At 46.7% G+C, this 15,425-nt stretch overlaps 1 protein-coding gene across 11 annotated transcripts in view; it reads right to left on the bottom strand.

The window, feature by feature from the left end:
* Positions 1 to 839: 839 nt before the first annotated feature.
* Positions 840 to 15,425, bottom strand: part of KIF9 (kinesin family member 9) — a 47,628-nt gene continuing 33,042 nt past the window's right edge. For 9 of the 11 annotated variants that reach the window (XM_027583197.2, XM_027583195.2, XM_027583194.2 and 6 more), the window contains 5 exons: positions 13,757 to 13,971; positions 10,591 to 10,767; positions 10,180 to 10,295; positions 9,661 to 9,765; positions 840 to 2,711 (listed from right to left, as the gene is read on the bottom strand). In XM_027583197.2, coding sequence (XP_027438998.1) covers positions 2,661 to 2,711; positions 9,661 to 9,765; positions 10,180 to 10,295; positions 10,591 to 10,767; positions 13,757 to 13,971 — 664 coding nt within the window. In that variant the 3' untranslated portion in view covers positions 840 to 2,660. Of the gene's footprint in view, positions 2,712 to 9,660; positions 9,766 to 10,179; positions 10,296 to 10,590; positions 10,768 to 13,756; positions 13,972 to 15,425 lie in introns of those variants that run through there. The other 2 variants (XM_027583196.2, XM_035726939.1) reach the window with 2 other exon arrangements.

Genomic DNA, 15,425 nt, shown 5'->3' on the forward strand with positions numbered 1-15,425 from the left:
TTCAATAATTTATCTGATCATGCTCTCATTGTGCCTCCACTATGATAGCTTGTTTCCACATGGGCACGCATGTGTGTTTAATCTTTGGAGCTCCTGTTTACTAGGGTTTTGTGGGAATGCTGTATGGCTCAGTAAAGGGCAGGTGCAGATTTTTTTTTTTTTTTTTTTTTTTTTTTGATCCTACTAGGTGTTTCAGCCTTGGGCTAATTTTTAGGCTAATTCCTCAGCCTAGTGGTTCCTGGACCACACCATGTAAATCTGAATCCCAAACCTGTGCATGGTTGCAAATTCTCATAGGACCTGTTCCCCTGATCCCTGGGAACTTTTCCCCCAAAAGCAGGGAAACTTTTTCTAGCTTACCTCTTCAAGGATGAAGCCTTCAAAGTGCCAGCTTTATGCAGAGGGTCCCACTTCCAACTTCCTAGGGAGCATGGGCTGAGGTCTTATTTTTCACACTTATGTGGACATTAACACTCACGGGCACCAACACGCTCACACACCTTCCTATCCCCCGCGGCCACAGCCAGGTCACATGCTGACCACTCTGGGTTTTCAATTCTCCAGCGCCTGGCAGTTCCCTTTCTTTCCTGCAAATTTAGCTTTGCATTTAAAAGAATTTCTAGAGGCGCCTGGGTGGCTCAGTCGTTTAAGCATCTGCCTTCGGCTCAGGTCACAATCCCAGTGTCCTGGGATCGAGCCCCACATCAGGCTCCCTGAGCCTGCTTCTCCCTCCCCATGCTTGTGCGCTCTCTCTCTCAAATAAATACATAAAATCTTTTTTTTTTTAAGCATTCTTTTTTTTTAAGATTTTATGATTTCATTTATTTATTTGACAGAGAGAGAGCACAAGCAGAGGGAGTGGGAGAGGGAGAAGCAGGCTTCCCACTGAGCAGGGAAGGAGGCACCCAATAAATAAAATCTTTAAAAAATAATAAAAAATAAAAATTTCTACCTGAGCCAGCATTTCTGTTTGTATCAAGAGTTGTCAGGTTATCTTATCTGTCACACGATGGAACTGGAAGTCCCCTCAGGGGTGATTTTGGAACTAGTTTCTAGAACAACAGGCCCATCTGAGTGGACATGATGCCCCCTAGCTCCCTGTCATGTTGGAAGCATCTGCTCCTGTGAGGAGTTTGTGCGAAGGGTGATCTACCGAGCACCATCCTGGCTTATTCCTGTGGCTCTGCCCGCGCTGACCACTACCTGTTTCACATGTGCCAAAGAGGCCTGTGTAGTAATGAATGAGCTAAAGACAAACGTGCCCAACTGCCGTGACAGAAGCCCAGCTCGCCCTGGCCAGCAGGCCCGAGACTGGCCATCTAGGAATCCTAGGGAGCGATGTCCAGCAGGGCCATGCCATTCCGGCCTGTGGCCCTGCTGGAATGAAGGAAAGGGGGTTGGTGATGCCACAGACAAATGCTTCCTGTGGCCCCAACAAGATGATGTGACCTGTTTGCTATGTCCTCTTTCCTGAGATGCCCCAAAGACCCGGGAACCCCCAATAAGTCCTGGTAAGAGTAGGGGCAGCCAAGAAAGGGAAAGAATCAGAACTCTCTGCCTAAGGCCTCCATTAGCTGGGAGGGTAGGCACAGCCTGGGCAGACTTGTCTATTTGGCCACAATCAAAGGAAACAGGACTGATCAACATGGCTGTGTGCACACCATTAGTGATGGTCAGGGACAGTCCCCGTGTGTGTCACCCAGGGGGATGAAGTTGGGGTACTTCAAAGTTGCTCTGCGAAGCCTTGGTGTAGTAGAAGTCTCTGAAAGCTCTTTTAGGATCATTGTGTATCAGTCAGTGAAAGAGAAAGGGGCTGAACAGGAAGAGGGCAGAGACCCTAAGGATGCCTTTCTACTTTCTGTCTTCCACAAACCCCCATCCATCTGCTCACTGAGGGGCTGAAGTCAGAATCACGGGGTCTTTGGACCAATGCCATCCAGTTCAACCTTCCATCCGGTTCATGTTCTGTAACCTCCTTGCCAGAGAGCCTCCTACGGTGGGGCTCTTCCTGCTAATGTCATGGTAACACTGCTCTCATTTTAAGCCTCTTCTTATTGTGAGATAAAAAAAATCTGCCCTTCAGCCATTTCCACCTAAACCCATTCGTCTTCTGGTAGCTGAGGAAGGAGGGCCTCCTGCCTTCACTGGCTCAGGAGCACCTGATGAGCCTATGACCTGAAGGAGCTGTGGGAAGTGGGGCTCCTCAGACGCAGCTCACCCCCAGGATGTCTATCCAGGGAAGGAAAGGGGCCGGCCAGTGGGACAAAGCCGTGCCAGGAGGAGGGTGGCTGCGCTACTTTTTCACCTTCTCACTGGAGACTCAGTTCTGACCCCACGTGTACACAGGGAAGACATCCTCCTGGACGGGAAATAAAAGCAAGTTCTTGAGTGAGCATCAAAAGTCCAGACTAGAAAGTTAGTTTATCCTGTCCCTGCGTATAAGGCAGTGAACTGAAACCAAAAGTGTCTGTGAAGGTGAGCAAGGGTGTCCTGTGAAGGATGTTCGCGTTGGGAGGCAGGCAAGCCCTCGTGAGTTCTCTGCGCTGGGCCCCAGCCTCGGAGCAGAGCGTCTGGAGCTCCGGGCAGGTGGTTTAGCAGCCCACACGGAGCAGCCGGGGGCTCCTGGGAGTCTTGTCCCTTAAAGTATTGGCGAGCAGTCTCTATTTCCTGTGTCCCTGCTGGAGGCCCATCATGGTTTTCAAGTAATTGCGCTGGACACAGAAAAGAGGAGAAAACAGGCATTGATTAGGAGGTATGGACCTAAGGCTCAGAAGCCATGCCATTTACAGCCACCCCATCATTCTTCCTGCAAACATCACAGTTTGGGAACAAGGATGCCCTCTGACCAGTCCCAATTCTGTGAGAAATAGGTTCCATTCATCCCCTTTCATTCTTTTGTCCTAAAGAAAGTGTGTAAAACTGGGGCGCCTGGGTGGCTCAGTCATTAAGTGTCTGCCTTCGGCGCAGGTCATGGTCCCGGGGTCCTGGGATCGAGGCCCGCGTCGGGCTCCCTGCTCCGCGGGGAGTCTGCTTCTCCCTCTCCCACTTCCCCTGCTTGTGTTCCCTCTCTCGCTGTGTCTCTCTCTGTCAAAAAAAAAAAAAAAACTTAAAAAAAAAAAAGAAAGTGTGTAAAACTGTTTTAAAATGGTGTGGTAGGCATATTTTTTAAAAAAGATATTATTTATTTGAGAGAGAGAAGAGAAAGAATGAGCAGGGGTGGGGGAGGGGCAGAGGGAGAGGGGGAAGCAGACTCTCCACTGAGCAGGGAGCCCGATGCAGGGCTCGATCCCAGGACCCTGGGATCATGACCTGAGCTGAAGGCAGATGCTTAACCGACTGAGCCATCCAGGCACCCCAAAAAATGGTGTGGCAGGCAGGTTTAAAAGGAAACATGTATGTTCCAAGGGCCCACTTGAAAGTTTCTGTCAAGAATTAGGTTCAAAAAGAAAAGAAGAGGTTTCTATCTGCAGAGGCGTGGGCACACATGTACTCTGGAGGGCCCTCCCTCCCCAAACCAACTAAATGTTCACAAATTCTTCCCTATTAATGCACTGCTGGGCTCTCAGAAAGCAGGCGTGGAAATAGAAACACTGGGCAGTTAAGCAAACGAATGGGAAACCCAACTGGAAATGTGGGTATGAATCCAGAACCCCCACAGCGTGGGGGACTGGAACTGAAGCTCCTACATTAAACTGGAATTCTTTTGCGCCCCCCCCCAAGTGTTTTTATTGTGGTAAAATACACACTACATAAAATTTACCATCGGAGCCATTTTAAGTGTACAGCTCAGTGGTATTAAATACATTCCTAATGTGCAACCATCACCAGCATCCATCCCCCTGACTCTTTTCATCTTGCAACGCTGAAACTCCATAACCATTAAGCACTAACTCCCCATTCCCTCCCTCCCCCAGCCCTTGGAACTGCCATTCTCTTTCCTGTCTCTGATTTTGGCGACTCCAAATACCTCACGTGAGTGGAATCCTATAGTGTTTGCCTTTTGGTGACTGGCGTGTTTCACTTAATGGCTGTACCATTTTACATTCCCACCCACAGCACACACACCAGGGCTCCAATGTCTCCACGTCCTTACCAACACTTGTTATTCTCTGGCTTTCAGATAGTTGCCATCCTAATGGGTATGAGGTGGTTATCTTGTAGTTTCGATTTGCCTTTCCCTAACGATTTGTGACCTTGAGCATCTTTTCATGTGTGTACTGTCCATCTATATGTTTTCTTTTGAGAAATGTCTATTCTTTGCCCATTTTTGAGTTTTAAAAGTTCTCTATATATTCTGGATATTAATCCCTTCTCAAGTTGTAATTTTTTTTTTTAAGTAAACTACACCACACATGGGGCTCGAACTCATGACCCCAAGATCAAGAGTTTCGTGCTCTACCAACTAAGCCAGCCAGGTGCCCCTCACTTTGGAATTTTTGGAGGAGGTTAAAATGGTCCTGCGTTGGCAATGCCCCATGGCTAACTGCAAAAGCAGTGCAAACACTGTCGGGGGGAGAGAATGCACTTATGGACTCGGGACTCCGACAGCTGCAGGTCAATCAAATGTGAACTTATGATTTAAACACACACACGAATAAAAGCTACCATGAGAGAAATTCAGCAAAATGGAAAACGTTTTGACCTTGAAAAATCTGATCCTATTTTGTGTGTAAAAATACATGTGAAAAGGTTTAAATAAATATAAGATGGAATGGCTCAAGTGCAACATCTGCATATAAAGCGCGTGCATTGGCATGTCTTAAACAGAAGAAATGTCCAATGCAGAGAGTTCTCCTAGAGACTCAGGGAGGGTGGGAGAATATAACACTGACTACAGAAATGCAGGATTCCTCTGTTGAATGATTTAGAATTTAAATGTTTATCTGAGACTTTGAAAGTAATGAAAGAAAACACAAGGTCTGTCTGGAATATCAAGAGAGATTCATGGTGGCAACCACGCAAATCACTTTGGTTCACCTTTTCTATGATCTTGAAATAATTTATGCCAGTCAAAACAAGTTTACAACAATTTACAATAAGGAATAAAATTTTATCACTAAAAGACCTTGTGGTCCTCTTATTCAATATACACAGTGACTTTAACCAACTGATCAAAATTAACCTCACCAATAATAGGACAAAGCAACATCTTGTGCCTCCTGTTACAGACTGTTTCTATTCCCTCAAAACACAATTGTTGAAGCCTTAATCCCCACTGTAATGGTATTAAGAGGTGGGAAATTTTGGGGAGGTAATAAGATTTAGATGAAGCCATGAGGGTGGAGCTCCTCATGATGGTTTAGTGTCCTTATAAAGAAAGGAAGAACACATGCCTAGGAAAGCCATGTGAGCACACAGCAAGAAGATGGCTGTTTACGAGCCAGGAACAAGGCCTTCACCAAGAAGCAAATCTGCCAGCACCTTGATCTTGGACTTCTCAGCCTCTAGAACCATGAGAAAGAAATGTCTATTGTTTAAGATCCCAGCCTATGGTATGTTGTTATAGCATCCCAAACTGACTAAGGCACCTCCTGATATGATGTACCATGAAGAATGTAACATCATTTCTGTGGTATTCCTGCCCAAAATGCATAACTCGAATTTAAATCACAAGACGATATCACACAAACCTAAACTGGGGACATCCAACCAAAAAAATTGGCCTGGACTCTTCAGAAATATAAAAATCATACACAAAGAAAGACTGAGGAATTGTTCTAGATTAAAGGAGACATGGCAACTAAATGTAATGCATGATTCTAGACTGGACCCTGGACAGGGTGGGAAGGGAGAATAATCATAAAGGACATCATTAGGACAACTGCAAAAGCTAAATATGGACTTCGGATTAAATAATATAGTTGCATCATTGTTAATTTTCCTGATTTCAAGTACTATATCATGATTATGTAAGAGAATGTACTCGTTCTTAAAAAATAAACACTGAAATATTTAGGAGTAAAAATCCAGAGAATAAAATGTTCTAAAATTCACTGTGGTTATGGTTGCATTTAACTGTGGATATATGAAAAACCACTGAGTTGTACACTTTAAATGGGTGAATTGTATGGTATATAAATTATATCTCAAAGTTATTTTTTTAATATTTTATTTATTTATTTGACAGAGAGAGAACACAGTGAGAGAGAGAGGGAGAAGCAGACTTCCCGCCGAGCAGGGAGCCCAATATGGGTTCGATCCCAGGACCCTGGGATCATGACCTAAGCCGAAGGCAGACGCTTAATGACTGAGCCACCCGGGCGCCCCTATCTCAAAGTTATTTTTTAAAAAAAGAATGAAATAAGAGTTTATAAAAAATGACCAAGTAAATTTGAAGAAGAACCAAATAGAATTTTTAGATATGGCTGATTAGACATAGCTGAAGAGGGCATTAAAAAACTGAAACAGGAATGTAAAGAAATTACCCAAATTACAGTATAGAGATGAGGAGCTGGAAGAAATGACTGATTTTAAGAGATACAGAGGACATAATGAGAAAGTCTAATGTGCATCTAATCAGAATCCTAGAAGAGGGAATAAAAATAAAAAGACAGTATTCAAAAAGATAAGGCTCCAATATCCCTTTCTGATAAAAATACTCAATGAACTAGGTACAGAAGAGAATTTTTTCACCCTGATAAAAGAAAGGTTCTAAAAAGGAACTTCATTTTTTAAAATTTTATTTATTTAAGTAATCTCTACACCTCATGCAGGGCTCAAACTCACAACCCCGAGATCAAGAGTTGCATGCTCTTCTGAGCCAGCCAGGTGCCCCCTAATAATGAACTTCAAAGTGTGTTGCTCAGAGGGTGTTCCCTGGACTAGCCACATAGGCATCATCTAGGAGCTTATCAGAAAAGCAGAATCTCAGGCTCCACCCCAGGGCTGCTGCGTCAGACTCTGTCTTCTAAGAGCCTGGTGAGTCATGTGCACGGCAGAGTGAGAAGTGCTGCTCTAAGACTCTTCTTTTCTAGGAAACCCCACAGCTAACATCATACTTAAGAGTGAAAGAATGAATACCTTCCCCCTAAGGTCAGAAACAAGACAAAGATGGCGACTTTCACCTCTTATTTCAACTTTGTACCAGAGGTTCTAGCCAGGCAAATTAGGCAAGAAAAAGATATAAAAGGCATTGGATCGGAGAGGAAGAAGTAAAACTATTTGTATTTGTAGATGACATGATCTTATATGCATAAAGTCCTAAGGAATCCACTAAAAAACTATTAGAATTAATAAATGAGTTCAGCAAAAAAAAATAAATAAATAAATAAATAAATGAGTTTAGCAAGGTGATGGAATACCACATCATTATACAAAAACCAACTGTATTTCTATAGAAATACAATGAACAATCCAAGAATGAAATTTAAAATACAACTCCATTCATAATAGCATCAAAAATAATAAAATACTTGGGAATAAAACAATTTTTTAAGTTCAAAACTTAAACTCTGAAAAGTACAAAACTGCACTGAAGGAAATTGAAGACTTAAGCAAATAGAAAGATAGCCTATGTTCATGGATTTGAAGACTTAATATTGTTAGGATGGCAATATTCCCCAAAGTAATCTATAAATTCAACACAACCCCGGTCCCAGCTGGCTTCTTTGCATAAACTGACAAGCTGGTCTGAAAATTTGTATGGAAATACAAGGAACCCAGAATAGTCAAAACAATCTTGGAAAAAAAAGAACAAAGATGGAGAATTCATACTTTGCAATTTCAAAACTAACTACAAATCTACAGTAACCAAGACATTATAGTACTGGCATAAAGACAGACATACAGCCCTGCGTTGGGCTCCCTGCTCAGCAAGGAGTCTGCTTCTCCCTCTCCCTCTGCCCCTCCCCCCGCTCATGCATGCTCTCTCTTTCTCTCAAAAAAAATAAAATCTTAAAAAAACCCAACAGAATAACTACAACAAACCAGAGGTAAACACAAAAGAGAAATGACAAACAGGAAAATATTTGCAGCTCATATCATAAAGAGCCAATCTTCCCAGTATATCAAGACTTCCTACAAATTAATAAGAATAAAGACCAAAAAACGATAGAAAAATAGGCAAAAATACAGATAGGCAATTTACAGGAAAAGAAATTAAAATGGCACTTAAACATATGAGAAGCTCAACTTCATTTATAATAACAGAAATACAAATTAAAGCTCCCCTGAGAGGCCATTTTCTCCTTTCAGATTGGAAAAAACCAAAAAGCAGGATAATATATCTTGTGGTGAAGCTGTGGAGGTACAGACGGGTCCAGCTCTAAGCAGGTGATTTGGCACCATCCATTAAAAGTACACATGTCCGGGGCGCCTGGGTGGCTCAGGCGTTAAGTGTCTGCCTTCGGCTCAGGTCATGATCCCAGGGTCCTGGGATCGAGCCCCGCATCGGGCTCCCTGCTCCGTGGGAAGCCTGCTTCTCCCTCTCCCACTCCCCCTGCTTGTGTTCCCTCTCTCACTGTGTCTCTCTCTGTCAAAAAATAAATAAAATCTTAAAAAAAAGTACATATGTCCTTGTGACCAAAAAATTCACTTCTACAAAACTTTCACATATATTCACTTATATGTGAATTTGCACTTGTACAAGGTTATCACAATATTGGTATTGTAAACAAATGGAACCGCCCAAATGTTCCTCAATACGAGACGGATTAAGTACATTTTGATACATCCTCACAATGGAGTACTAGTATACAGCTTTAAGAAAAAAAAGAAATGGAATGATCTTCAGAATACACTATTTAGTGGGAAAGGCAAGATACAGCACAATGCGCAATGGGAACACAAGAAACAAGTGACAGGGGTTCCGTGTCAGAGAGGATGGGGGACTGGGTATTTGTATTTATATTTACATTTTGTATTTATATTTTTTAAATGATGTGCTCTCTTTGGCAATCTCCCCATGTGCACCTGCTACCTGCTGTATAAGAACGGTCTGTTGGGGGCGCCTGGGTGGCTCAGTTGGTTAAGCATCTGCCTTAGGCTCAGGTCATGATCCCAGGGTCCTGGGATAGAGCCCTGCTGGGCTCCCTGCTCAGTGGGGAGTCTGCTTCTCCCTCTCTCTCTGTCCCTCCCCCTCCACCCCCGCTCATGCTCTCTCTCTCAAATAAATAAATAAAATCTTAAAAAAAAAATAAAATAAAAAGAATAGCCTATGGGCACACCACGGGCCCTCTGTGTTCTGGCTCCAGACTGAGCCTCAGCAGAGCAAGCCCCTCTGCTCTGGCCCAACCTGCTTAGGGAGGAGAGTGCAGGCCCAGCCTGTGGCCAACACCCTGTCTAGCTTTGCCTCAGCTGCATGTGATCCTCTGTCCCCTGCCTCCTATTTGTGGTGGCCCCCACTGGAGAGGCGGTCCCCAACAGGCAGTAGTCTCAGGAGATTCCCAGACCCTGCCCTGGGCTGTGAACCACACATGAGCCAGCTTAGCTCCCAATAACCATCTCCAGGTCTGTGGGACCCCTGCTGGATGTAACCCAATCTAGGACTCTGTAGAGTTGGCAGAAGATACCCACTGACTCTGGGTGACTCTGTATTTCCCTTGGCTGGCATATTCCTTCTTTGCCTCTCCAAAGTGGGGAGTGTGATTTTGGGTGTCCTAATAATGTGGTCCCTGAGGCCCCACCTTCCTGGAGACATGACCCCCCTCCTCCCCCAGTTACCTTCTGTTCTGTCTTGACTTTGGCATTGTAGAAGGAGATGGAGTCAGGGCCCTCCGGCAGCATCATCTGCTGCAGCTGGCTGAACTTGTCCTGGTCATCTTCTCCCTAGGGGAGGCTCAACTCAGCACAGTCCCTTCAGCCTGCCATTGTTAGGAACTACCCTGACAGGGCCTGGGGCGGGGCGGGGGGGGGCATCAGGGCAGCCCCTTGTAGGGTCTATAAATCCCCACGCAGGGCAGCTCACACCCCCTGGTCGCATATTTGCCAGATATCCTGTAGCTGCCACCTGGGCAGGATGAGCCACCCCGGAAAGGTGGCAGCAGCAAGTGATGTTTTCTGTGTCCCCATCCTCCATAACTAGGGAGAGACCTGGACCTGTCCATCTGCCTGGGCCAGCCATGGGAGAGGCTGGGAGCAGCCCATACACAGCCATGTTTGCGGAGAAAACAGAGGATAAAGGGTACTGCCCACCACACTGTGCTCATCCACTGTCCCCACGCCGGCCCCTGTGCCACTCACCAGAGCCACGAGCCTGCTGATAGGCACCATGCCTGGCCGGATGCCACTAGCTGGCTTCAGTGACACTTGCATGTCCTCGGGGATGAAGAAGGACTCGTTGTACCAGATATCAAATTCTGCAAGGAGGCAGGAAGACAGCACTGTGAGGTGTTGGGAAGGCCCTGAGGAAGCAGGTAAAGCCTGAGTGTGTGCCTGTCACAGGCTCACCCTCTTCTTCGCTTCCTGCTCTAGGGTATCACCCTTTCCTGTCTCCCTCTCCAGCTCTCAGAGTCCTGGAAACACTTCGGAAGCCCCTGTCCAGCCCCAGCTGTCAGAGAGAAGCTCTGAAGCCGCTTCAAGAACCCGGGTGGTGGCCTTGCCCTCTGACTCCCGGGAGATTAGGCGGCCGGCCGACCTTCCCAAATGGCACACCCGTGAGCAGGCGGTGGCGACACTGATCCACCAAGTGCTGGCAGTACTGGACCTCAGCCCTGAGGTCACGCAGGTCCTGATACTCAGCCCGGTACTGCTTCTTGAGGTCTTTGAGCTTCAGGATCAGCAGGAATTCCTCCTCGTCAATGATCATCAGCCCCTTGTTCTCGTACTCGCCTGCAGGGACAGAGGAGGTCAGAGAACGAGCTGTGCACTTGGGGCGTGGAGAGGGAGGAATTCTGGAAAGAGGGAACAAAGTGCTGGCAAAACACGAAGACCAGACACCAGAGGAAGGGCTGGGCTGTGGGGCCGGTGTGGGCAAAGCACAAGGAGGCCAGGCCACCAGGCCACGTCTCACCGGAAGAGGGAGTTCAACTCAGAGGGGGCCACACGGGCAACTTTAAGAACAGGAGGGCTGAGCAGGGGAGAGGGTAGAGATGGCGCATGCTTCACACTTATTTTGATCTTAAACCTTATTGGCCAAAGATAGCTCAGGAGTCACCTCAATTAAGTGAATGTCTACCTTTTTTGTGAGTCATATACATGAACTGCCCCCACGGGCTAGTACCACAAGGCACCTGGGCAAGGTTATTAAGAACAGAGCGTGTAAATCTGTATTATGTCAAGAGGCTGTCAGAGGCTCCAGGAGGAGAGGGGTCAGTTGTGCTATCTGTCAACTCATGGTCTTGGCATGAACTTTTAAGGTCTGTCAGATGAGGGATGCTGAGTTGAGACAAAATGACATGGTCTGTGGAGCCATTCACTCAGCCAGCCACTGCCCACGGGACCTAGAAAGCTCACCACAGGCATCATGTCAACTGCACCAGGGCCGTGGGGCTTCCACCCCGGGGAACCCTGGAGAGTGAGGAGGGGGGTGCATAAGGCAGTCTCCAGGTGTCCTTCCACTGATATTCAGTGGGGGAAATTAAGGTACACTGTCACACCATTTATGGAGAGGCAACTAGGAATCTTGAATTGGTCCCAATTCAGGAAGTCTAGAGAGGGAGGGTACAGAGTGGCCCCCCCCAGGTCCCTCCCCTTCAGTGCAGAGAGGCCTGGTCTGTGTGCTGTGGGCAGTCCCCAGTGTGGTCACTGTGACAGACACAAGTTCTGTACAGAGTAAAGTCTTTACAGTATTCTGATGACATGGGGAGGGACCGTAAACACCTTGTGTCCCACTGGGGGGTTCTTGGATTATTGCCAAAGAAAAAACTTCAAAGAGTTGAACCTAAAATGATTTTTCATTTTTCTTTCACAAAACACTAATTAACATGCCAAATTTGCTGACCTTGCTGGGCCAATAAGTGGCTATCAATCAAAATGAATCAAAAAACAAATTTACTTGATCTATTCCCTCAAAATAAAAGTATTTTATTTAGTATTTTAACAACCAATGGGAAAACAACTCATGTTGGGGGGAAAGAGCAAAAATGTGTGTTTTGGGGCACCTGGGTGGCTCAGTCAGTTAAGCGTCTGCCTTCGGCTCAGACCATGATCCCAGAGTCCTGGGATTGATCCCCACATCAGGCTCCCTGCTTAGCGGGGAGCCTGCTTCTCCCTCTCCCTCTGCCCCCCACTTGTGCTCGCTCTCACTCTCTCTCAAAATCTTTAAAAAAAGTTTTTATACTGATAGATAAAATTTTAAATATTTTATTTCATTTTAAGTTTTTATTTATTTGAGTAATCTCTACACCCAGCATGGGGCTCGAACTCACGACCCTGGGATCAAGTCACATGCTCTTACGACTGAGCCAGCCAGGCGCCCCCAAATTTTAACTATTTTAAAATATTGTTTGTTGAATCTTCATCTCATTCCTTAAAAATATCTGTTTTCAGGTATGTTTAGGCATAAATGATATGTCAGCATAGCATGAATATATATTACTTAAGATATGTAAATAGGTAATAAGAAGTTGCACAGTCGAAGAAGGTGTGGGCAGAAGGGACAAGGAAGTCCTTGGTCCTGTAAGATCTTCACCCTGGAGGTTCTGGGTTGGGGCATATCTGGAGCCACCATGACCAGCCCTCCCCCATGCCCAGACCCAAGGAGGCTTAGCCCTCTGGAATAGTGTGTCACGGTTGGTGTGTAGAGTATGAGCAAAGTGGCCTCACAAATTTGGAGTTGCCCTGAGATGTAAATGAGTAAGGTGCACATCTCACTGTGAGATGATGCACCTAGCCTGCAGAAATAAAACAAATGACATCTGGAGATGCCCTGACGGATTGTCACCCGGGAAGCCTGCCTGGAACAGGGCTGTGAGTTAGTCAGGGAAAGCCCAGTAACCTCCAATGTGCCCTGTTAGAAGGACAATGGAACTAGGAACGTGAACAAGAATGTGGCTTCTGAACCTTGGCCCCAGAGTCGGGGTGGTTACTCATTAAAATGCAGGTTCTGGGCCTTGCTCCAGATCTCCTGAGTTAGAACCAACAGTCAGGGCCTAGGAGTCCGTGTTTGATCAGCCCTCCCCGACGCATCCTCTGCACACTCAAGGTGTGAGGGCACCTCAGGGCAGGGCTGAGCGCTGTCCACCATTGGGACAAGGGCACCAGGGTCAGGGTAACCAGTGAGCACCCTCCTCACACTGAGGTCCCTGTTCTCTGAGCCTGAGGACGCCCCCCCCCCCACACCACCTGCCTTAGGAGACTAGACATTCCCAGGCCGTGTTGAGGGTTTGGCATGAGGAATGATCTCAGTGACAATGACTCCCTAGGCCCTCTGGTACCCATATTCTCTTTCCCTCCTCAGTTTCTTTTGTCTTAACCGGCAACCCCACGCCAATCAGACTACCCTGGGTAGTGAGGAGACCACACAAGGACCTAGGGCCCTTGTGGGGGTCACCAGCTGCCCATCTCCCTGGGGAAGCCCCTATAAAACCAAAGGCCTGCTTCTCCACTGGGAGCAGCACATATCAGGGAGAAGGCCCAGCACTTAGGTCTGAGATAACAAAATAATGGGAGACCCACAGGCGAAGGCTGACTGACAGGGAAGGAGCCTAAGGCTCCCTGGGGCTGACGAGAGCCACATGATGACCCAGGCGTGAAGACCACACTTCCACATGCTCTGCCGGCCCCCACCCACTTCAGTCCTCCTGTGCCCAAGACAGCCCCGTTTAGAGCAGGATGACTCAACTCCCACAGCCCCCGGCCACCTTCCCACCACATTCACCTTGCTTCTCCCGGAGTGACTTCTGAAAATTTAGTGCCTCCTTGGTCACGTCCATCTCCCGCTTGATGGCATTGATGCGCTGTGTGGTCTCACTGGCCCTTTTCCTCCGCTCATTCAAGATGGATTTGTTCTCTTTGAAGATGCGGTTGATCTCACTGCCCCGCTCGTTCTTAAAGTCCTCAAAGGCCACAGGTTTGGGGGGTGGGGTACTGGGCCTGAAGACAGAAGGGGAGGGGAAGGGGAGCCAGAGCCCAGCACCTCGCCTCTCTTCCCGGGGGAGGAAGGGGGGCTTCTGTGGGCCGGAGGCCAGAACTCCCAGGCACCCTGTGCAGGAACCACGCCCCGGTCTCTGTCTCTCCCCGCACACAAGGGCACGTGACCACAGCAGAAAGTGAGGACAGCAAGGAAAAGTGTAGGGAACAGAAAACAAAGCAAAAAACCAGGCACTACCTACTGGCAACTACACCTTGGTGTATCTCCTTCAGGGATTTCTTTGATACATTTTTTAATGTTTGAGGTCATGCAATAGATATAATTTTACATCTTACGTTTTTCACAGAGGCATTCCTTCATGCTCTAAAGCACTCTGAGAACTCTGGTTAATGAGATGTAAGGTGAAGTGCTGGGGGCCAGGGGATGTGGACTGTCTGCAACTTCCTTTGAAACGCATCAAGAGGTGCCTGGGGGGCTCAGTCAGTTGAATGGCCGGCTCTTGGTTTTGGCTCAGGTCGTGATCTTGGGGTCCCAGGATCGAGCCCCACGTCGGGCTCCCTGCTCAGCAGGGAATCTGCTTCAGGATTCTCTCTCTCTGTCCCTTCCCCTGCTCACTCACTCACTCTCTCTCTCTCTCAAATCAATGAATCTTAAAAAAAAAAAAAAAGTTAGGGGCGCCGGGGTGGCTCAGTCGGGTAAGCATCACCTTCAGCTCAGGTCATGATCCCAGGGCCCCGGGATCGAGTCCCATATCAGGCTCCTTGCTCAGCGGGGAGTCTGCTTCTCCCTCTGCCTCTGCCCCTCCCCGCCGCTTGTGTGTGTGCTCTCTCTCTCGAGTTCTCTCTCAGAAAAATAAATAAAACCTTTAAAAAATAATAAAAAAATTTTAAAAAGTTAAAAAAAAAAAAGAAATGCATCCAAAAAATACGAGGGATGGAGAGAAAGACAGGTGCATGATGAAGTCAGTAATGTGTTAAATGTAGAATCAAGTGGGTGTTTGCTGTACAGTACTTTCAACTTCTCAGAGTTCTTGGGAATGTTCACCTGCTGGGGAAAAAGTTCTTCATGCACATCCTTGTACATCCCAAGGGCAGAGATGATAATTCACTTAGTACCTTTTCCGTAATGTTAGCTACTGAAGGTGTTTCCCAAAATCGTTTTTGGCTTTTTAAACGAATGATGCAATGAATATCCATTTGCATAAATCTCTGTCCACATCTCTATTTCCACAGGATACATTACTGGGCACTCAGTTACTGGCTCACCAGGGAGAGGAACTGCGTATCTAGAGGAAGGGGTCTCATACCTTGAGAATTTGGGGCCTTTTGAACGCATTAGTTATTTTTTTTAATGTAAATGTAATTATTTAAATAACTGCTATTTGAAGGGCCTAAAATGATTCCATGAATAACTGCGTATATTGGAGGACTCCCGAGGTGTGACCATTTCACCTGTG

Source organism: Zalophus californianus, chromosome 1 (genome assembly GCF_009762305.2).
Source record: "Zalophus californianus isolate mZalCal1 chromosome 1, mZalCal1.pri.v2, whole genome shotgun sequence".
Taxonomy (NCBI): Eukaryota; Metazoa; Chordata; class Mammalia; order Carnivora; family Otariidae; genus Zalophus; species Zalophus californianus.